This window comes from Ciona robusta, chromosome 8 (assembly GCF_009617815.1).
Source record: "Ciona robusta chromosome 8, ASM961781v2".
Taxonomy (NCBI): domain Eukaryota; kingdom Metazoa; phylum Chordata; class Ascidiacea; order Phlebobranchia; family Cionidae; genus Ciona; species Ciona robusta.
The window spans coordinates 1,704,189-1,717,791 of NC_143242.1; the positions used below are offsets into that span (position 1 = coordinate 1,704,189).

The window sequence follows — 13,603 nt, forward strand, 5'->3', positions numbered from 1 at the left end:
TCAATGGAGTAGGCTGATTCGTCAACGCAAAATAACCTAACAACACATACTAATACGGTGTGATCGCTGCCATGAAGAAAGTTACATTTTTGCGCGTATAGTAGGGAGGGAGAAGATGGGAAACCTTAATTTTCATTCTATTTTCTCGTCCTATTTGGTAGTAAACAAAAAAAAACTTAAAATTATAAAACCACATCCTCACGACTCTCATAGACCGTTGTTAATTGTTTAAAACACGATCAGGATATTTGAACAGTATGCGCTAAAGGTGTCCCGTACTTTCCCCCACCCTACTATATTATGCATAAGGTTTGTTGTTTAAAAAAATCAAAAACAGCCTTCAATTATGTACCAAACACTTTAACATGTAACCAATAAAAACCCCTAAGGGCCTAAGCCTTCTGTGACAGTTTTCAACAAAGATTGGCCCAAGCAGGGTATCAGTTTGCCAATCGCATGACCTTTAATTATTTATGCAAGTCAGTTAAAGGTAACAATACTAGGCAGACAGCATGTTTGAAACATATAATCAAAATATTGAGCGAACCTGACCAGTTAAAACACTACCAATTGAACTGCTGGTCTCAGCGTAATAATTTTTTTTTCGTCACTGTATTAAGCGACGTTTTTGATCCACCAAACTTTTGCTATATCAACATACAGCAGGAACGTTGTAACGAGAATAAAACCAGGTGAAACAATAATTATCCTTCCCATGTGTCTGTATCGGTCTAAAGCAATTTTGCTTTGGAATTTCATGTGGAAAATTAATTTTAGACAGAGCATTAGGGTAATGCTGCTGTCAAGCGCATGGGATGATAGTACAATAGAAAAAAATTTTACGTTATTTAAATAAATAGCAGAATCAAAGAAATAAGCGCAACATGTCGTCACAACTGTGGGATCCACGGTGGCCGTTCTCGGAACATGGCGGAACCGTACGCGTCATCATTGTCACCTACGTCATCACCAATGACATCACTGTCCGCCACCTGGGGTGAAAGAGCGGAACGGGTAAGTCCCCAAAACTTCTGTGGTATAAGGTTGGGGTTGGTGGCGGTGAACCTCCAACCCATGTGTCGACTACATCTCCGACATTCGCATATCGTCCACGCGTACCTGACAGTTATAAACCAGATGTGAATTGTTATTAAACAGTAGTTTACCGGGTTCTGTTTTATTTACCATTTAAATGTAAACAATCTGTACTAAATAAGTTTTAATAAAATTATCCCCATTACTGTGATGCTCTAGCCCTCAGTCAAATAAATTGACAATTTTGTAATCGTTAAACGTTGCATTTATAGGGTTATTCAATGGTTTACCCAAACAAATTATAAAAGTTCTAACCCTGGAAACCAGCTGTGCTCCGTTGATCGTCGCCCAACATGATCAAGGCTCGTGGTTTTGTATAAAGTGAGTGTCTCGTGTACCACCCCTCCTGGGTTTACATATGCAGCCATAGGACCAGATGTTGACATGCTGAACACGTCTTTGCGTTCAGCGATGCGTAATGAGCAATGCGAGCAATGGAGTGTGGTGGACTGTAAAAAATAATACGTAAATCTCAAAAAATAAAAAGAAAGTATATTCTCCCACCTTGCGGAGAAGGTTCAGTTCGCAGCGTAACCGTTGAACGGCGCTCTGGAGCTGTAAAAGAAACAATCGACGCTCGACACTCAATGGGACCATCGTAACGACCCAAAAGGAGAAATCTGTTGCACCAACCGGACACTGCGTCTCTAGAAGTCTTCCATTCCATTCCCGGAGTTCTTTAAAGATCTCTAAGCGAAGAAAATCCTAAAACAAAAGTGGCAAAAATTGAAAAAATCCGACACAGATCGTATGCAGTTGTCAGGAAACGAGATCGTTCGGTCTTAGTTAATGGAGCACAATTGTGGTGTTTTCAATAAATAATTCATGATTTGTATTTATAAATTGCGACTTTGATCGTCGCGATCGGACTTATTGCTCTGTTGCGTCACAATTACTTCCTGGCCACCACCGCTTTAATCGATTTCGGGAATGAAAAAGTGTCAGAATTCGTTTGCACAGCAATGGGTGGTAATGGTTTATGCTACAGGGTGTTTACCCTTGGTGGTCTGTACAGGACAGATCAATCAAAGGACAGAGTATATTGGTTGATTGTAATCATGTTTAAGCTGATTCTACCATCGCTGTTTGTTGTCGTATCTCAACGCAGTGAGCTGGATGCTTACAATTGGCAAATGGAGGTACACTATAAGGTGCGGGAAATATGACGTTTATTGTTTTAAAAACGGTGCTAGTAACCTGGCATACAATATGTTGTTTAATTACGTGGTTTGGCTAAAGTGGGTTTTGTTTACACAGACAAACATGCGCGGAAGGTGCCATGCGTACAAGCTTGTTCCTTCTATCGGATACACACCGAGTGATCGCTTTAATGTGATTGATGAATACTACGACGACACCGGTACGAGTGAAGGTGCGCAAGACTCAAAAACACCTGACATTTCAGTTAAAGAATTGGACAAGCAACTAAAGGAAATAGCAGACTTAACAAATAAAGGTTTAGTTTTCCTAAACCAAGGAAAGAATTCGAAAAGAAGGGTATCTGAAAAATGCTGCAAGATTTTCAGGTAAATTAAGGTATTCTGATTTTAATTGAACGATCGCCTGCTGTGTGGTTTACTACACTTGCGTGTACACCTAACATGCATGTGTTATCATGTGTTCATTGTATTCAAGTAAAATAGTTCATAACCAACTGAGTAAAACGACAAGCAGTCCTAACACGCATGTATCGAAATGAAGAATGGTATGTTGCAGACAAACCGTCAAAGAACGCGAAATCTGCTGGAAAGAAGAGGGCGGTAAAGTGTCGGCATCCTCGTTCGTACTCGCCATGTTCATACCTCTAATTGCGACGTTTTTATTATCGATTATTATGGTGCCTATTAAGGTAACGTCATATGTTGATATTATAAATGTAATTAAATTTTGAAAAGACATTTTAACACCATTTGTGCTTCGTATGTTAACCACGTTGTTGTCTGGCTACCACAGTATGACACTAAACGAAATTTATAAAGAAAATAAGATCCAATGAAACATGAACAAACGTATGTATGACGAAGTTAATGTACAGAACAGCAAGCTACTACAGCGCAAGATGGTTGGACGTGGCAATCGACCAAGTATGGAGGTGACAGCTGAAGAAACCATACGAACCATACAAGTAAGAAACACGGGGAGAATTTGTAGTTGTATGCTATATATTAAAAAAATCTGTTTCTTATAATGTTACATAAAATGTAAATTTCTTCTGACCAACTTTCCAGAGTAAGATGACATTTAGTTTACTATTTAACAAGATTGTTGTGTTTAAAACTTAGAATTCAGTTCAATTTGTAATTGAGTTAGCAGCATTCTATTGCATGGTGTACAAAATTTGGGAACTATCGGATTCAGTTCTTAAATGTGCTGGATATGCACCATGTCTGCCAACCTACAAGTCACACCAGGTAAAGAGACATAATTATTCAGTCTCTAATTTCATTCTGTTGATTTTTTTTAAGTTTCAGAAAAACATTTCTTTGAGAATATAAATACCAGCATGTAAATATGCTGATACTATTCCCAAGCCTAAAACAGGCACAAAACATGTTTTGTTTATGTGCAAATATAAAAGTCACATACGTGCTTTGCTTACCTGGAATTTTTATTAACTATAAAATTTAACTAATTTACATTCAAACAGCTCATCTTTTTGGTTGTTGTTGCCCAAACACCTTGGATAACAATACTATGGAGTTTGATATAAAGATAACATACCACGTCGTACATACGATGCACCCACGGTTGCCATGATGTGCTCCATGCATTCCTTCTCATATGTTTCCATGTATGTTGGTAATTACTCTGAAGGGGAAACTGGGACGCTGAGAGACTATCACCACATTCTGTGTAAATAATATTTAAAGATTATTATTTACTGCACAATAGACTTTGTTATGTGCTCTGTCAAGTTCCCAGGTATGCATCAAACAGACTTACAGGATCTAAGTGTTGTATTCATAAAAAAATGAGAACCACTGCAGTAAATGATTTTTTGATGTGACAATAAAATACAGTGTTAAAAACAAATTCTACATGAAGCATTCTGGATGTAAATTTAAAAATTAACCAACAAAATAAAAAAAATAAAAATAACATTACTTCAGCCACGTAATATATTTCAAGGGAAAAAACAATGTTGAAAACACTCAATGGTCTTAATATACTTCTGCATTCCATAAGAAAATAGCCCAAAATACTTTCCTGTTTTCAGATGTTAGAAAGTAAAATTTTAAATACAAAAATGTATGCAGGTTTCTTATACAATAATGTGTACAGAAGTTTTAATTACAAATGCTCACCATTAGTAGCAGTGGTGGGTTGGCAATTTCTACATAAACCAAGACTTTTATTCAAAGATTGATGATCAATGTCGGATATTATCTTTACTTTTGCCAACACATTTCTGGAATACACAACATTACAATGATAATCAACTTTATAATAAGGTTATCCATATGGTACTATGATAAGTTAGTCTACACATGCAGATAGGTTGCAACATTATAAATCATGAGTCATCATGAGTCATGACCCAAAATCACCACATTGTTTTACTTACTTTGTTTAGAGGGTAAAATTAAGGTGTTTAAGGTTAGAGACAAAACTTTGAGAGGCACAGGGGTAGGTACTGTTATATTCGCTTCTTTTACAAAGAAAAAAAACTGTAAACAATGAAACCTATACATATGCACCCATTCAACAAAACCTACACGAAGCTCACCCATCAAGCTGGGTTCTTTTTTCCATCAATTGAAACCGTTGTCGGCCAACAGCTACAATTCGAAGTTGTGTGACCTCATGATCATCAGTTTCACGAAACGACCGAATTTCTGCCGTGCAACCAAAGTCGTAGAGGTTTTTTATCACCTGTGTTCCACTGCTAATTGTAGGGCTGTTGGAGAAAGTGGTGGATAAAGGGTAACATTGGACCTGATGGTTGTGTACAGTTTAAAGAAAGAAAGTGATGATTTCACAGTAGGAACTTTTATATCTGATATAGACCTACTTAAGATAAAACAAAAAACTTCTAATAATAATATTCATAATAAATAAATCATAATTCCGAATCCATATTCTATAATCTCATGGTGCAAAGATCAGGGACTAATGAACATAAACTTGTAATTATAGAATGTATCATGTTCACTATTTGCAACAACAAACCCTTACTTTGCTGTCAAAACTCCAAATGTTTTATCCTCTTGTTCCATTACTCTCTGTATCAGAGCAACTTCATTAAAACGGGCAATCTGAAGTGGAAGTGTCTGGCCCGGTATGAGAACAAAGTCATTCACATACATAATGGGCATTGTGATGTAACTATCTTCCTTCTGGTATGGCACACCGCTGCAATCTTCCATTTCTCCAAGGTACTAAAGTACAAAAGCAAACAATCAGATTTTAAGCAAAAAGTTATAATACCATGGTATTGATTTCTTTTTATCAAGTTTTAGTACTTATTCATTGTCATTTCGGTTACTGATGTTTCAAGAAAAATTATCCACAATTTACTGAATAAACATAAAATTAATTAATATTAAAACATTACTAACTGAATGTGAAGTAGGCAAGTTCTTGTCAAAAGTAATGTTTGTTGGGGTTTTAATGTTTTCTGTTTCATCATCATCTTCCGGATCACTGTCTGGTAAAACAAAGAATATTCTGATCCATTCTAAACAAATCAATTTTTACTCTTAACATGTCTTGGGACCTGGAATTTAATCCTGGAGAGTCGAGTACCTAGTACCCAATCAATGCAGTTACCTATAGAAATTAATTACTTTAATCAAATCAATCACTCCTACAACAACTGTAATCTTTTGGGAGCTTTAACTACAAAAAGTCCAAAAAATATATACCAAACTAGAGAATATTAAGATTACCATAACCACAAGCACTGTATACAAATACAACAGCATACAACAATGTGACTTACTGTCATTATTTCGTCTCAGATGTCTTTCAATCCAACCCCTCCACCTTCCAAAGTTTTGAAATCTGTGTTTTGATCAAGTTAAGTTTCACAAATCACAGAAGATTTCTTAGTTTTTACAAAAAATGCTATAAAATGGACCAGTAAAGAGTGTTAAACAAGTAAGTTGTGGACTTCTTAAACATGAAAGAGAATAGGTCTTGATCATTCTGAAAAACCTTGCAGTTATTTAAATTTTTTCTCACCTAGGAAGATGCCCACCCTGATGTATGTGAAGAAGGAAATTCCTCCATCTTCCAACTCCGATCCTGTTCATCTCACCGCCCTCCTCTTCTTCCTCCGATGATTCCAACTCATTTTGTTCATCATCGACCACAGCTAGGTCTTCTTCAACTGCTTCTTCTTCATTTAAGATCAAATCACCAGCATCTTCTAAATACAAAACAAAATTTCATTTTTTGGTATCTAGTTATTTCTAAGATGGTATAAAAAAATTACCGTTGTTTGGGCCCAGGCTATCATCTTGGGAGATTTCACCATGATTATCGTCTTCCATAATTGTTTATACCCGGCGTTTTTTCGATAATTTAAACACAAATCGATCTTAAATTTCTTTCCGAGACACTTATTGAAGTTGGACTTTTTTAGGGTTCAGCGTCCGACCTTGATTGCAGCATAACCTCAGTAAAAATTACAATCGTCAAGAAAACGTTTCGATTAGGTTTAACAAGAACACGACAGCTGAAAATGGTAAAAACCCGAAATAGGTTACGATAGCAGCTGAAATGAGAAAATGTTTTCTCTTGTTCGCATTCAAGCGTGACCGTCTGTGATTTCTATTCTCATGAATCCTATAGATATCTTAATAAAACAAAATTCGATTTCTGTTGCGTGGTTCCGTCGGCTGATAACACGCCCCAGACACACCCACTTAAAAAAGTACGTTTATTGGTTGGTGGAAAGGTGAAAGGTAAAAATATGTAACTCAGCTGTTTTACTTTGTTTACTTACGACAGATACCAGTTTTCCGGTTAGGCAATACCTCATGTGAAGGTCATACTGATATTTTACAATTTTTTATCAGAAAGCCATAACTTACACCCTTAGACAATTGTAATGGAAGGAAGCAGCCAAATAAATCAATTCAGTCATGTAGACTTATCAAAACCAAAATGGTCTCAGGAAGATTACGTTGGAAGAGCGAAGCATTTTTTCACTGGTATAAGCATTATAATGCAATTACATGATAATTTTTTAAAACAAATTAATTTTTCCACAGTGACAAATCCAATGAACGTTTTATTGTCCAGCAACGACCTGGAAGCTGCCAAAAAGCTTGTTACCACCTTCAAGTAAAACATTATTGCACATATTGGCTTACTTCATTTAGTATTTTATTATGCATAAAAAATATACTAACATTTTTGCAGTTGCATATGAATTTATCCATGTTAACACCAACCTATAAGATGTCAAAAATGTATGAAAAGAACTGAATCAACATAAACCAACAGACAACCATTTCATACTTTTACAATAAATAAATTTTATTTTTAAGAAACAATGAACCACTACCACCTGGGACTACAGAGGAGGATTTATGGAAAGCAAAATATCGATATGACAGTGCCTACCATCCTGATACTAAAGAGAAGATGATTCTATATGGTCGTATGTCAGCACAAGTCCCAATGAACATGACTATCACTGGTTGCATGCTTACATTTTACAAGTTAGTATCATAGGGACACTATGTTAATAACCGTGTACAACCTATTTATTCTCATGTAATGGAGCGTCAGTCACATTATAATATAAGTGTTCTGTTTTATGCACCTTATACCGCTTAGGTGTTAACCGTGTTACCGAATAAGTAACTTTGTGGCTGATTAATTTTTGCCTTTTTTTTCATTTTTTTATGTATGGCTTACAATTTAGCTTACCCATAACCATAAGTAATGGCATTACCGAGTTAAGGTAATTGCCGAAAGCTGTCTAACCAAAGAACCCGTATGCCTACAAAAATGGGATGCATTGAACTTCAAACTTAGATCCAGATGTGAGCGCTGTTTACAATTGTGCTGCAACCTGTACAGTGGGCGAGTTAACCCCTATTTTGATTTGAAACAAACTATATTTGTTTTACATTGAACATATATACTAAAATATATAATCCCACAGAACTACACCAGCTGTTATATTCTGGCAGTGGGCAAATCAGTCTTTCAATGCAATTGTAAACTATACCAATCGAAGTGGAGATGCACCTCTTTCAACAAAGTGAGTGTCTTGTTCATTTTTCTTTATTATAAATTATAATAATGTTTCTTTGTAGGAGAATTTTAACCTCGTATGCATGCGCTACTAGTGGAGCTGTTGCTACTGCATTGGCACTCAACGCCATGACTAAGGTAATAAAGGTGCATTATATCTTGGTCAAGGCAATAAGACTGTAAAAGTAAATCATCATGCAGTTAAAACAGTATATCACAATCAAAAAGTGGCCTTTAGCCACCCTATGTTTTACGATATACAGGTATCAACAATATGGGGTACAGAGTTCTATTGTTGCTACCAGTCGTTGTGTATGATCTTTGTTGCATAAAACATATTGCAGATTTCATTAAACGAATATTTTATGTGGCAAGACTCAATCTGGGTTTTTGTAGAAATAAAATAAACGTTACTTTTTATGCCAGAAGTTGTTAATATTTTATAAACGGGTTTATATTTATGTTTTTATTTTTTACAGAAACTTCCCGCTCTCGTTGGTCGGTTTGTACCACTTGCAGCAGTAGCGAGTGCCAACTGCATCAACATACCAATGATGAGAAGCAGGTACAATATTCTTCTTATCCCAAACATTACACTGCATATTCTTCCCATCTTATCTAGACCAAACTCTATTATTTATAAAAAGAGTACAACAGTTTGAACAAATTGTATTATAGTGTTAAAGCTTGAAACCTAGTACAAGTACTAGTTAGAACAAAAATTCCACCTCTATTAAACATACTGAGTACATATTTCAAGATATGCCAACTAATTGTATCATTATAAATAAAGATTAATTTTCTTTTGAATAAACGACTAGCTAGAGTGCTGCCCTCCCCTTTTACACTATATTGTCTAATCTTACATTTTATGAGTCATTCCATTAAGGGAGTTGACGGAAGGCATAACTATAAGCACACATGATGGGGAAGTGGTTGGAGAGTCAAAGAATGCGGCGAAAAAAGCGATCGTCCAAGTTACAGTATCCAGAATAGGAATGGCTGTGCCAGGAATGGGTAAACCCGCATAAAATTATTTAATAAATTAATTATGTGAGACTGTGACCATGCAACACAATGTAACCTAATAACGTAATATGCATTATTTTAAAATTAGGCAAACTGAAACTAGTAGTTTTTCATAATATTTTAGGCACGAACACTATAGATCCCTGTTTTCAAAATCACAGTATTTACAGCTAATATAGATATCGTTGTGTTTTTCCAGTGATTCCTCCTGTGATAATGAACAAGTTGGCAAAGGGTTCATTTTTAAAGGTAAACACCATTTTAATGGTTTATATTTCTAATTCAGCTGGAGTTCTTGTCGTGAGTGGCATTTCCAAGGTCTTACAGAAGCTAAATGCAAAACATACTAGTTTTAATTATTTGTGTTTAAAACCGTGAAAGACTTTTGTAACACAGGTACAGCCATTGAGCCATCATTACTAAAACATGACGCACTGCTTGTTTCGTAAACAAACGAATATGATTTTTGTTTGTCGTTTAAAAAAAAACACTGACGTAGGTTAAAATCATGTCTCAAAATCTGAACGAAAACAAGTGTGCTACAGTTTTGTTAATATCGAACGTTTGTTTGTTCAATGTAACGAAATACCGCCATATATATCATAGTCGAACGAACCCTTTACCTACTCTGTGGCGTTTTTTACCGCTTCCATGCACTGATGGCAATTCTATGTCAAACGATGTCACTGTGATGCTCATCTTATCTTATCTTAATAACGCTGCACGTATTTCGCATGATTTTCGCCAAGTAGGTTTGCACAAAACCACAAATGCGCATTAATTCAAACCACTGACACTCGATTGCAATCAAAGATTCGTCTAATGAGAACCTTACATCAGGAACCGACGATATCTTGCAACTAATTGAGATTTTTGTTAAAAAATTCCGATCAATTCGTGAACGCCAGATTTTGTTTTTGAAAAACTTTTTGTCTGATCTGGCCGCACACCCCTTAGCACTCTCCCGTGATAAATAATATCCTGTATTCTTTTACCTACAATGCAAAAAACTTGCGTTTGGTTCACTTCCATGAATAGGGCCCATGTAATAAAACATCTTACAGCGTTCCGTATCATACATTGACTAAATGACAACCCACTTAAACAACGTAATATTTTAGAAATGTATTTTAGTCATCGCAAAATCCGTACACATATACCAAGTTCACCAACTGACCCACTTAAGGATTCCGTATCAACCTAAAATTAATAAAGCATTCCACAGCATCACGTTTATGCACATCGTTGTCACCTTATCTTTATAAGGTTACGCAACCGTCAGGGCGGTTAGCTGAATAGGGCGGTGGAAGGCACTGTTTGTTGTCGAGAGTGTTTATCTACAAATCGTATCAGTGTCGTATTTTTTCTGATAGTTCACTAGTTACGTCACAGTTGGAACAGCGGTAAAATGGCATAGATTTAAATTAGGCCTGCTCCTTTTTTTGGAATTTTATCTTGTATATATCTAATTTTCCATTTCATTTTCCAGCGATTCCCGTACATGAACGCACCAATACAAGTCGGCCTCGTCGGACTTTCGTAAGTTTCTTTGCAATTTAAATTTCATGTTTCAATTTGACAGCGACCACATTTTGGACGAACGTTTGGCAACTGCTCACTTCATAGTTGACAGTTTAATCAATGTCCGTTTACATTTCAGACTCGTGTTCGCCACACCTTTGTGCTGTGCCTTGTTCCCCCAGCGCAGGTCAGTTACTTTTCTAATATTATATACGAGCAGTATATACCATCAGTTTTAAACTATACCAGCTATTTGGAATATTGTAGTGTGGGGGAAGATGGGACACCTTTTTATTCTATTTTCTCGTCCCATTTGGTAGTAAAGAAAGAACATTCAAAGAATTAAAAAAACTGTATTCGCGCGATTCTTATAGACCGTTGTTAATTGTTTAAAACAAGATCAGGATATTTAGATATTTTTTCCCAGAGGTTTCCCATCTTTCCCTACCCTACTATATTATACATAATTTGTTTAATATTTATAAAAATTGCGAAAAATCATTCTATTGTGTATAGGTTGGAATTTCGCCCATAATGTGCCACTAATAAATTCCCGCTGTGATGCACACATCCGCAATAAAAGTTAACACCTTATTAAAGGTTTGACATTACATGACACGTAGTCCGTTCCCCACCCCCTTGGTTACATATGATTTAGTGAACCAATCATAAACTACTATACAGCATGTTTAGTTAAGGGTTTCCAGATAACTACGTCTTTACGTTAAGAGTGCTGTCTATTATGCGTAGAAGGCAGCACTGGAAATGCTCGTAAATAGAAATAACGATGCGTACACGCTTGGTGTAAGTTTGTTTAATCGCAGCTGGCAGCCATTTCCCACGACAAACACGCAAATACGGCATAACTTCTCATTTCCGAGAATAGCATGTTTCAATTCGCGTTAAATGCCAACATTCGAAGAAAATGAAGTCATTACCTCAGCTCATATCCAATGTGTGTACGATTTACACAAACTCAGGTATACCACACGCAGTTTATGAGCCGTGCTACATGGAGGTGCGACGATAATTTGTTTGCAAGCACAGCACCGTAAGCCCGGTTTATCGAAAATCGCAATTAATTTAACATGGCCTACCTTACCGCAGCTCTATGCCAGTAACAAGGCTGGAACCCGAACTGCAGGACGATATCGCCAAAAGAGGACTTCAAATTAGCGATGTCTACTTCAACAAGGGCCTGTGACGTCATAGGCTCCAGGCGAGGGACTTCCCGCACAACTTTTATCGTCACCTAAATTAATCGCAACTTTCTAGGAACGTCACGTATTTATTTCGTCATTCGTATCTCACTATATTGTAAGGACATATTGCGTGTTTTTTTCACTTTTTATCCTATTTTTTACAGTTTTGCTTGCCGGTTTTATTCGCTATAAGGTGGTCACCGAAATAAAAGGTCGTGCTAGAAGTTAACTTTATTAACGAAAAGTACCCACCGTTTTACTCGATGGACAAAGACGCAAATAAGATAAAGAGTCCTACAAATTTACATTGGTGTGTTTGTTCATGTTTTGTTCACACTGAGAAAAACCAACATGCTGGATAAGTTAAAGCATATTTGTATATATCTGGTGTGGCAACGTCAAGTCAAAACAGTTGTTTATCATAAAAACGCGTTAAATAAAGAAACGTTTGTATGTTAAAGATTATAAATCGTGTGCTGACGCACAGAAAGTATACGATTCAAGCTTCTGCTATTACATCATAACAGGTAAAGAATATTTACCCCTGGTCATTGTTGGTAGTTGAAATACCATGACCTACAATAAAAGTGTTTATGGTCAATTTTGCGACTACGTATTTTAAGTGGCCGCAGCAGGATTTTTCTAAATTTCTGCTGTGGTTATGGAAGCATATTTTTAAAGAACATTAAATGAATCTACGTTAATGAGAAATAATGTTAATATTGTATACTGGCTTATACCAGTCATTATGTTGCCTTATAAACACATGACCTTATATACCCAAATATTACGCACTTTAGCCCTTTGTTCTTAACCTTTAAAATATTAAAGAGTCCACATCAATGCAAATAAGTTGACTTGTGTAAACAAATTAATTGAAGCAGTAATAGGCGTGTTGTGTGTAGGTTGCATATTTTAACTTAGCGCCAACTCAATGTCACGGATGTTACTTCTAATGTTAACCTGCTGTGTATTCGCTACAGGCGCTGTCCAGATTTCTGATATAGATAACTAACCGAATGTGTCTACGTCTCATCACCCCAGCAGGTTGCTTGTACGAACACAAACAGAACCGACTTAATTAAAGTCACGTCACACTAACAATCATTGTTGATTATTCCACAGGTGCTATATACATATAGTCGTTTGTTGTTCTGGATATTGTAGCCATCATATATCTCCCGCTAGTATTCGCGACAGTCGGCAAACAGTGATTCGTTGTAAACCATCCCTTACGCAAACTGTACTTAATATCGTAAGGTTTAACCGCAAAGTTGATTTAAGGAAGGCTACCCTATAACTGGGTGACTCAACAAAACCCTGATAAGGCGGCGAATTCAATGCGTTTGATTTGGCTCTATGGGAAACTATTCGAAAATAGCCCAAATGTAATCCATCATTCTTCGTTCTCACGTTTTAGTGTTCCGAGTGTTAAAAACCCAATTGGTCGGCATGTTTTCTTCGCGGCCGACCGTCGACGAAACGACAACTTAACTACGTCGGAAGTGGTACAGAGTGTCGTGAAGAGCTCGCAACTGGCCGAC

The 13,603-nt window shown here is 36.5% G+C and overlaps 3 protein-coding genes across 6 annotated transcripts; 2 read left to right on the top strand and 1 right to left on the bottom strand.

The window, feature by feature from the left end:
* Window positions 1-440: 440 nt before the first annotated feature.
* LOC149732118 (protein cereblon-like) lies at window positions 441-6,848 on the bottom strand. Of its 2 annotated transcripts, none has more exons than XM_089882235.1 (11): window positions 6,533-6,848; window positions 6,280-6,466; window positions 6,038-6,099; window positions 5,655-5,743; window positions 5,272-5,474; window positions 4,823-4,993; window positions 4,401-4,504; window positions 3,817-3,944; window positions 1,600-1,800; window positions 1,351-1,544; window positions 441-1,119 (listed from the first exon to the last, which is right to left on the bottom strand). In XM_089882235.1, exons 1-11 carry the CDS (start codon window positions 6,588-6,590, stop codon window positions 891-893), a joined length of 1,626 nt encoding a protein of 541 aa, XP_089738361.1. In that variant the 5' UTR covers window positions 6,591-6,848; the 3' UTR covers window positions 441-890. The 2 variants fall into 2 exon arrangements, with proteins under 2 accessions (XP_089738361.1, XP_089738362.1); XM_089882236.1 differs by having other exon boundaries at window positions 6,280-6,463; window positions 6,533-6,846.
* LOC149732119 (uncharacterized) lies at window positions 2,036-3,881 on the top strand. Of its 2 annotated transcripts, XM_089882254.1 has the most exons (6): window positions 2,041-2,246; window positions 2,353-2,621; window positions 2,812-2,944; window positions 3,131-3,220; window positions 3,378-3,506; window positions 3,743-3,881. In XM_089882254.1, exons 1-6 carry the CDS (start codon window positions 2,058-2,060, stop codon window positions 3,803-3,805), a joined length of 873 nt encoding a protein of 290 aa, XP_089738380.1. In that variant the 5' UTR covers window positions 2,041-2,057; the 3' UTR covers window positions 3,806-3,881. The 2 variants fall into 2 exon arrangements, with proteins under 2 accessions (XP_089738379.1, XP_089738380.1); XM_089882253.1 differs by lacking the exon at window positions 3,743-3,881 and having other exon boundaries at window positions 2,036-2,246; window positions 3,378-3,665.
* A 162-nt stretch (window positions 6,849-7,010) lies between the features above and the next one.
* LOC149732120 (sideroflexin-1-like) lies at window positions 7,011-12,281 on the top strand. Of its 2 annotated transcripts, none has more exons than XM_089882249.1 (11): window positions 7,011-7,253; window positions 7,314-7,386; window positions 7,593-7,766; window positions 8,216-8,314; window positions 8,370-8,445; window positions 8,787-8,872; window positions 9,197-9,324; window positions 9,536-9,585; window positions 10,826-10,875; window positions 10,997-11,044; window positions 11,374-11,468. In XM_089882249.1, exons 1-11 carry the CDS (start codon window positions 7,151-7,153, stop codon window positions 11,390-11,392), a joined length of 906 nt encoding a protein of 301 aa, XP_089738375.1. In that variant the 5' UTR covers window positions 7,011-7,150; the 3' UTR covers window positions 11,393-11,468. The 2 variants fall into 2 exon arrangements, with proteins under 2 accessions (XP_089738375.1, XP_089738374.1); XM_089882248.1 differs by lacking the exon at window positions 11,374-11,468 and adding an exon at window positions 11,965-12,281 and having other exon boundaries at window positions 7,014-7,253.
* The last annotated feature ends 1,322 nt before the right edge of the window (window positions 12,282-13,603 follow it).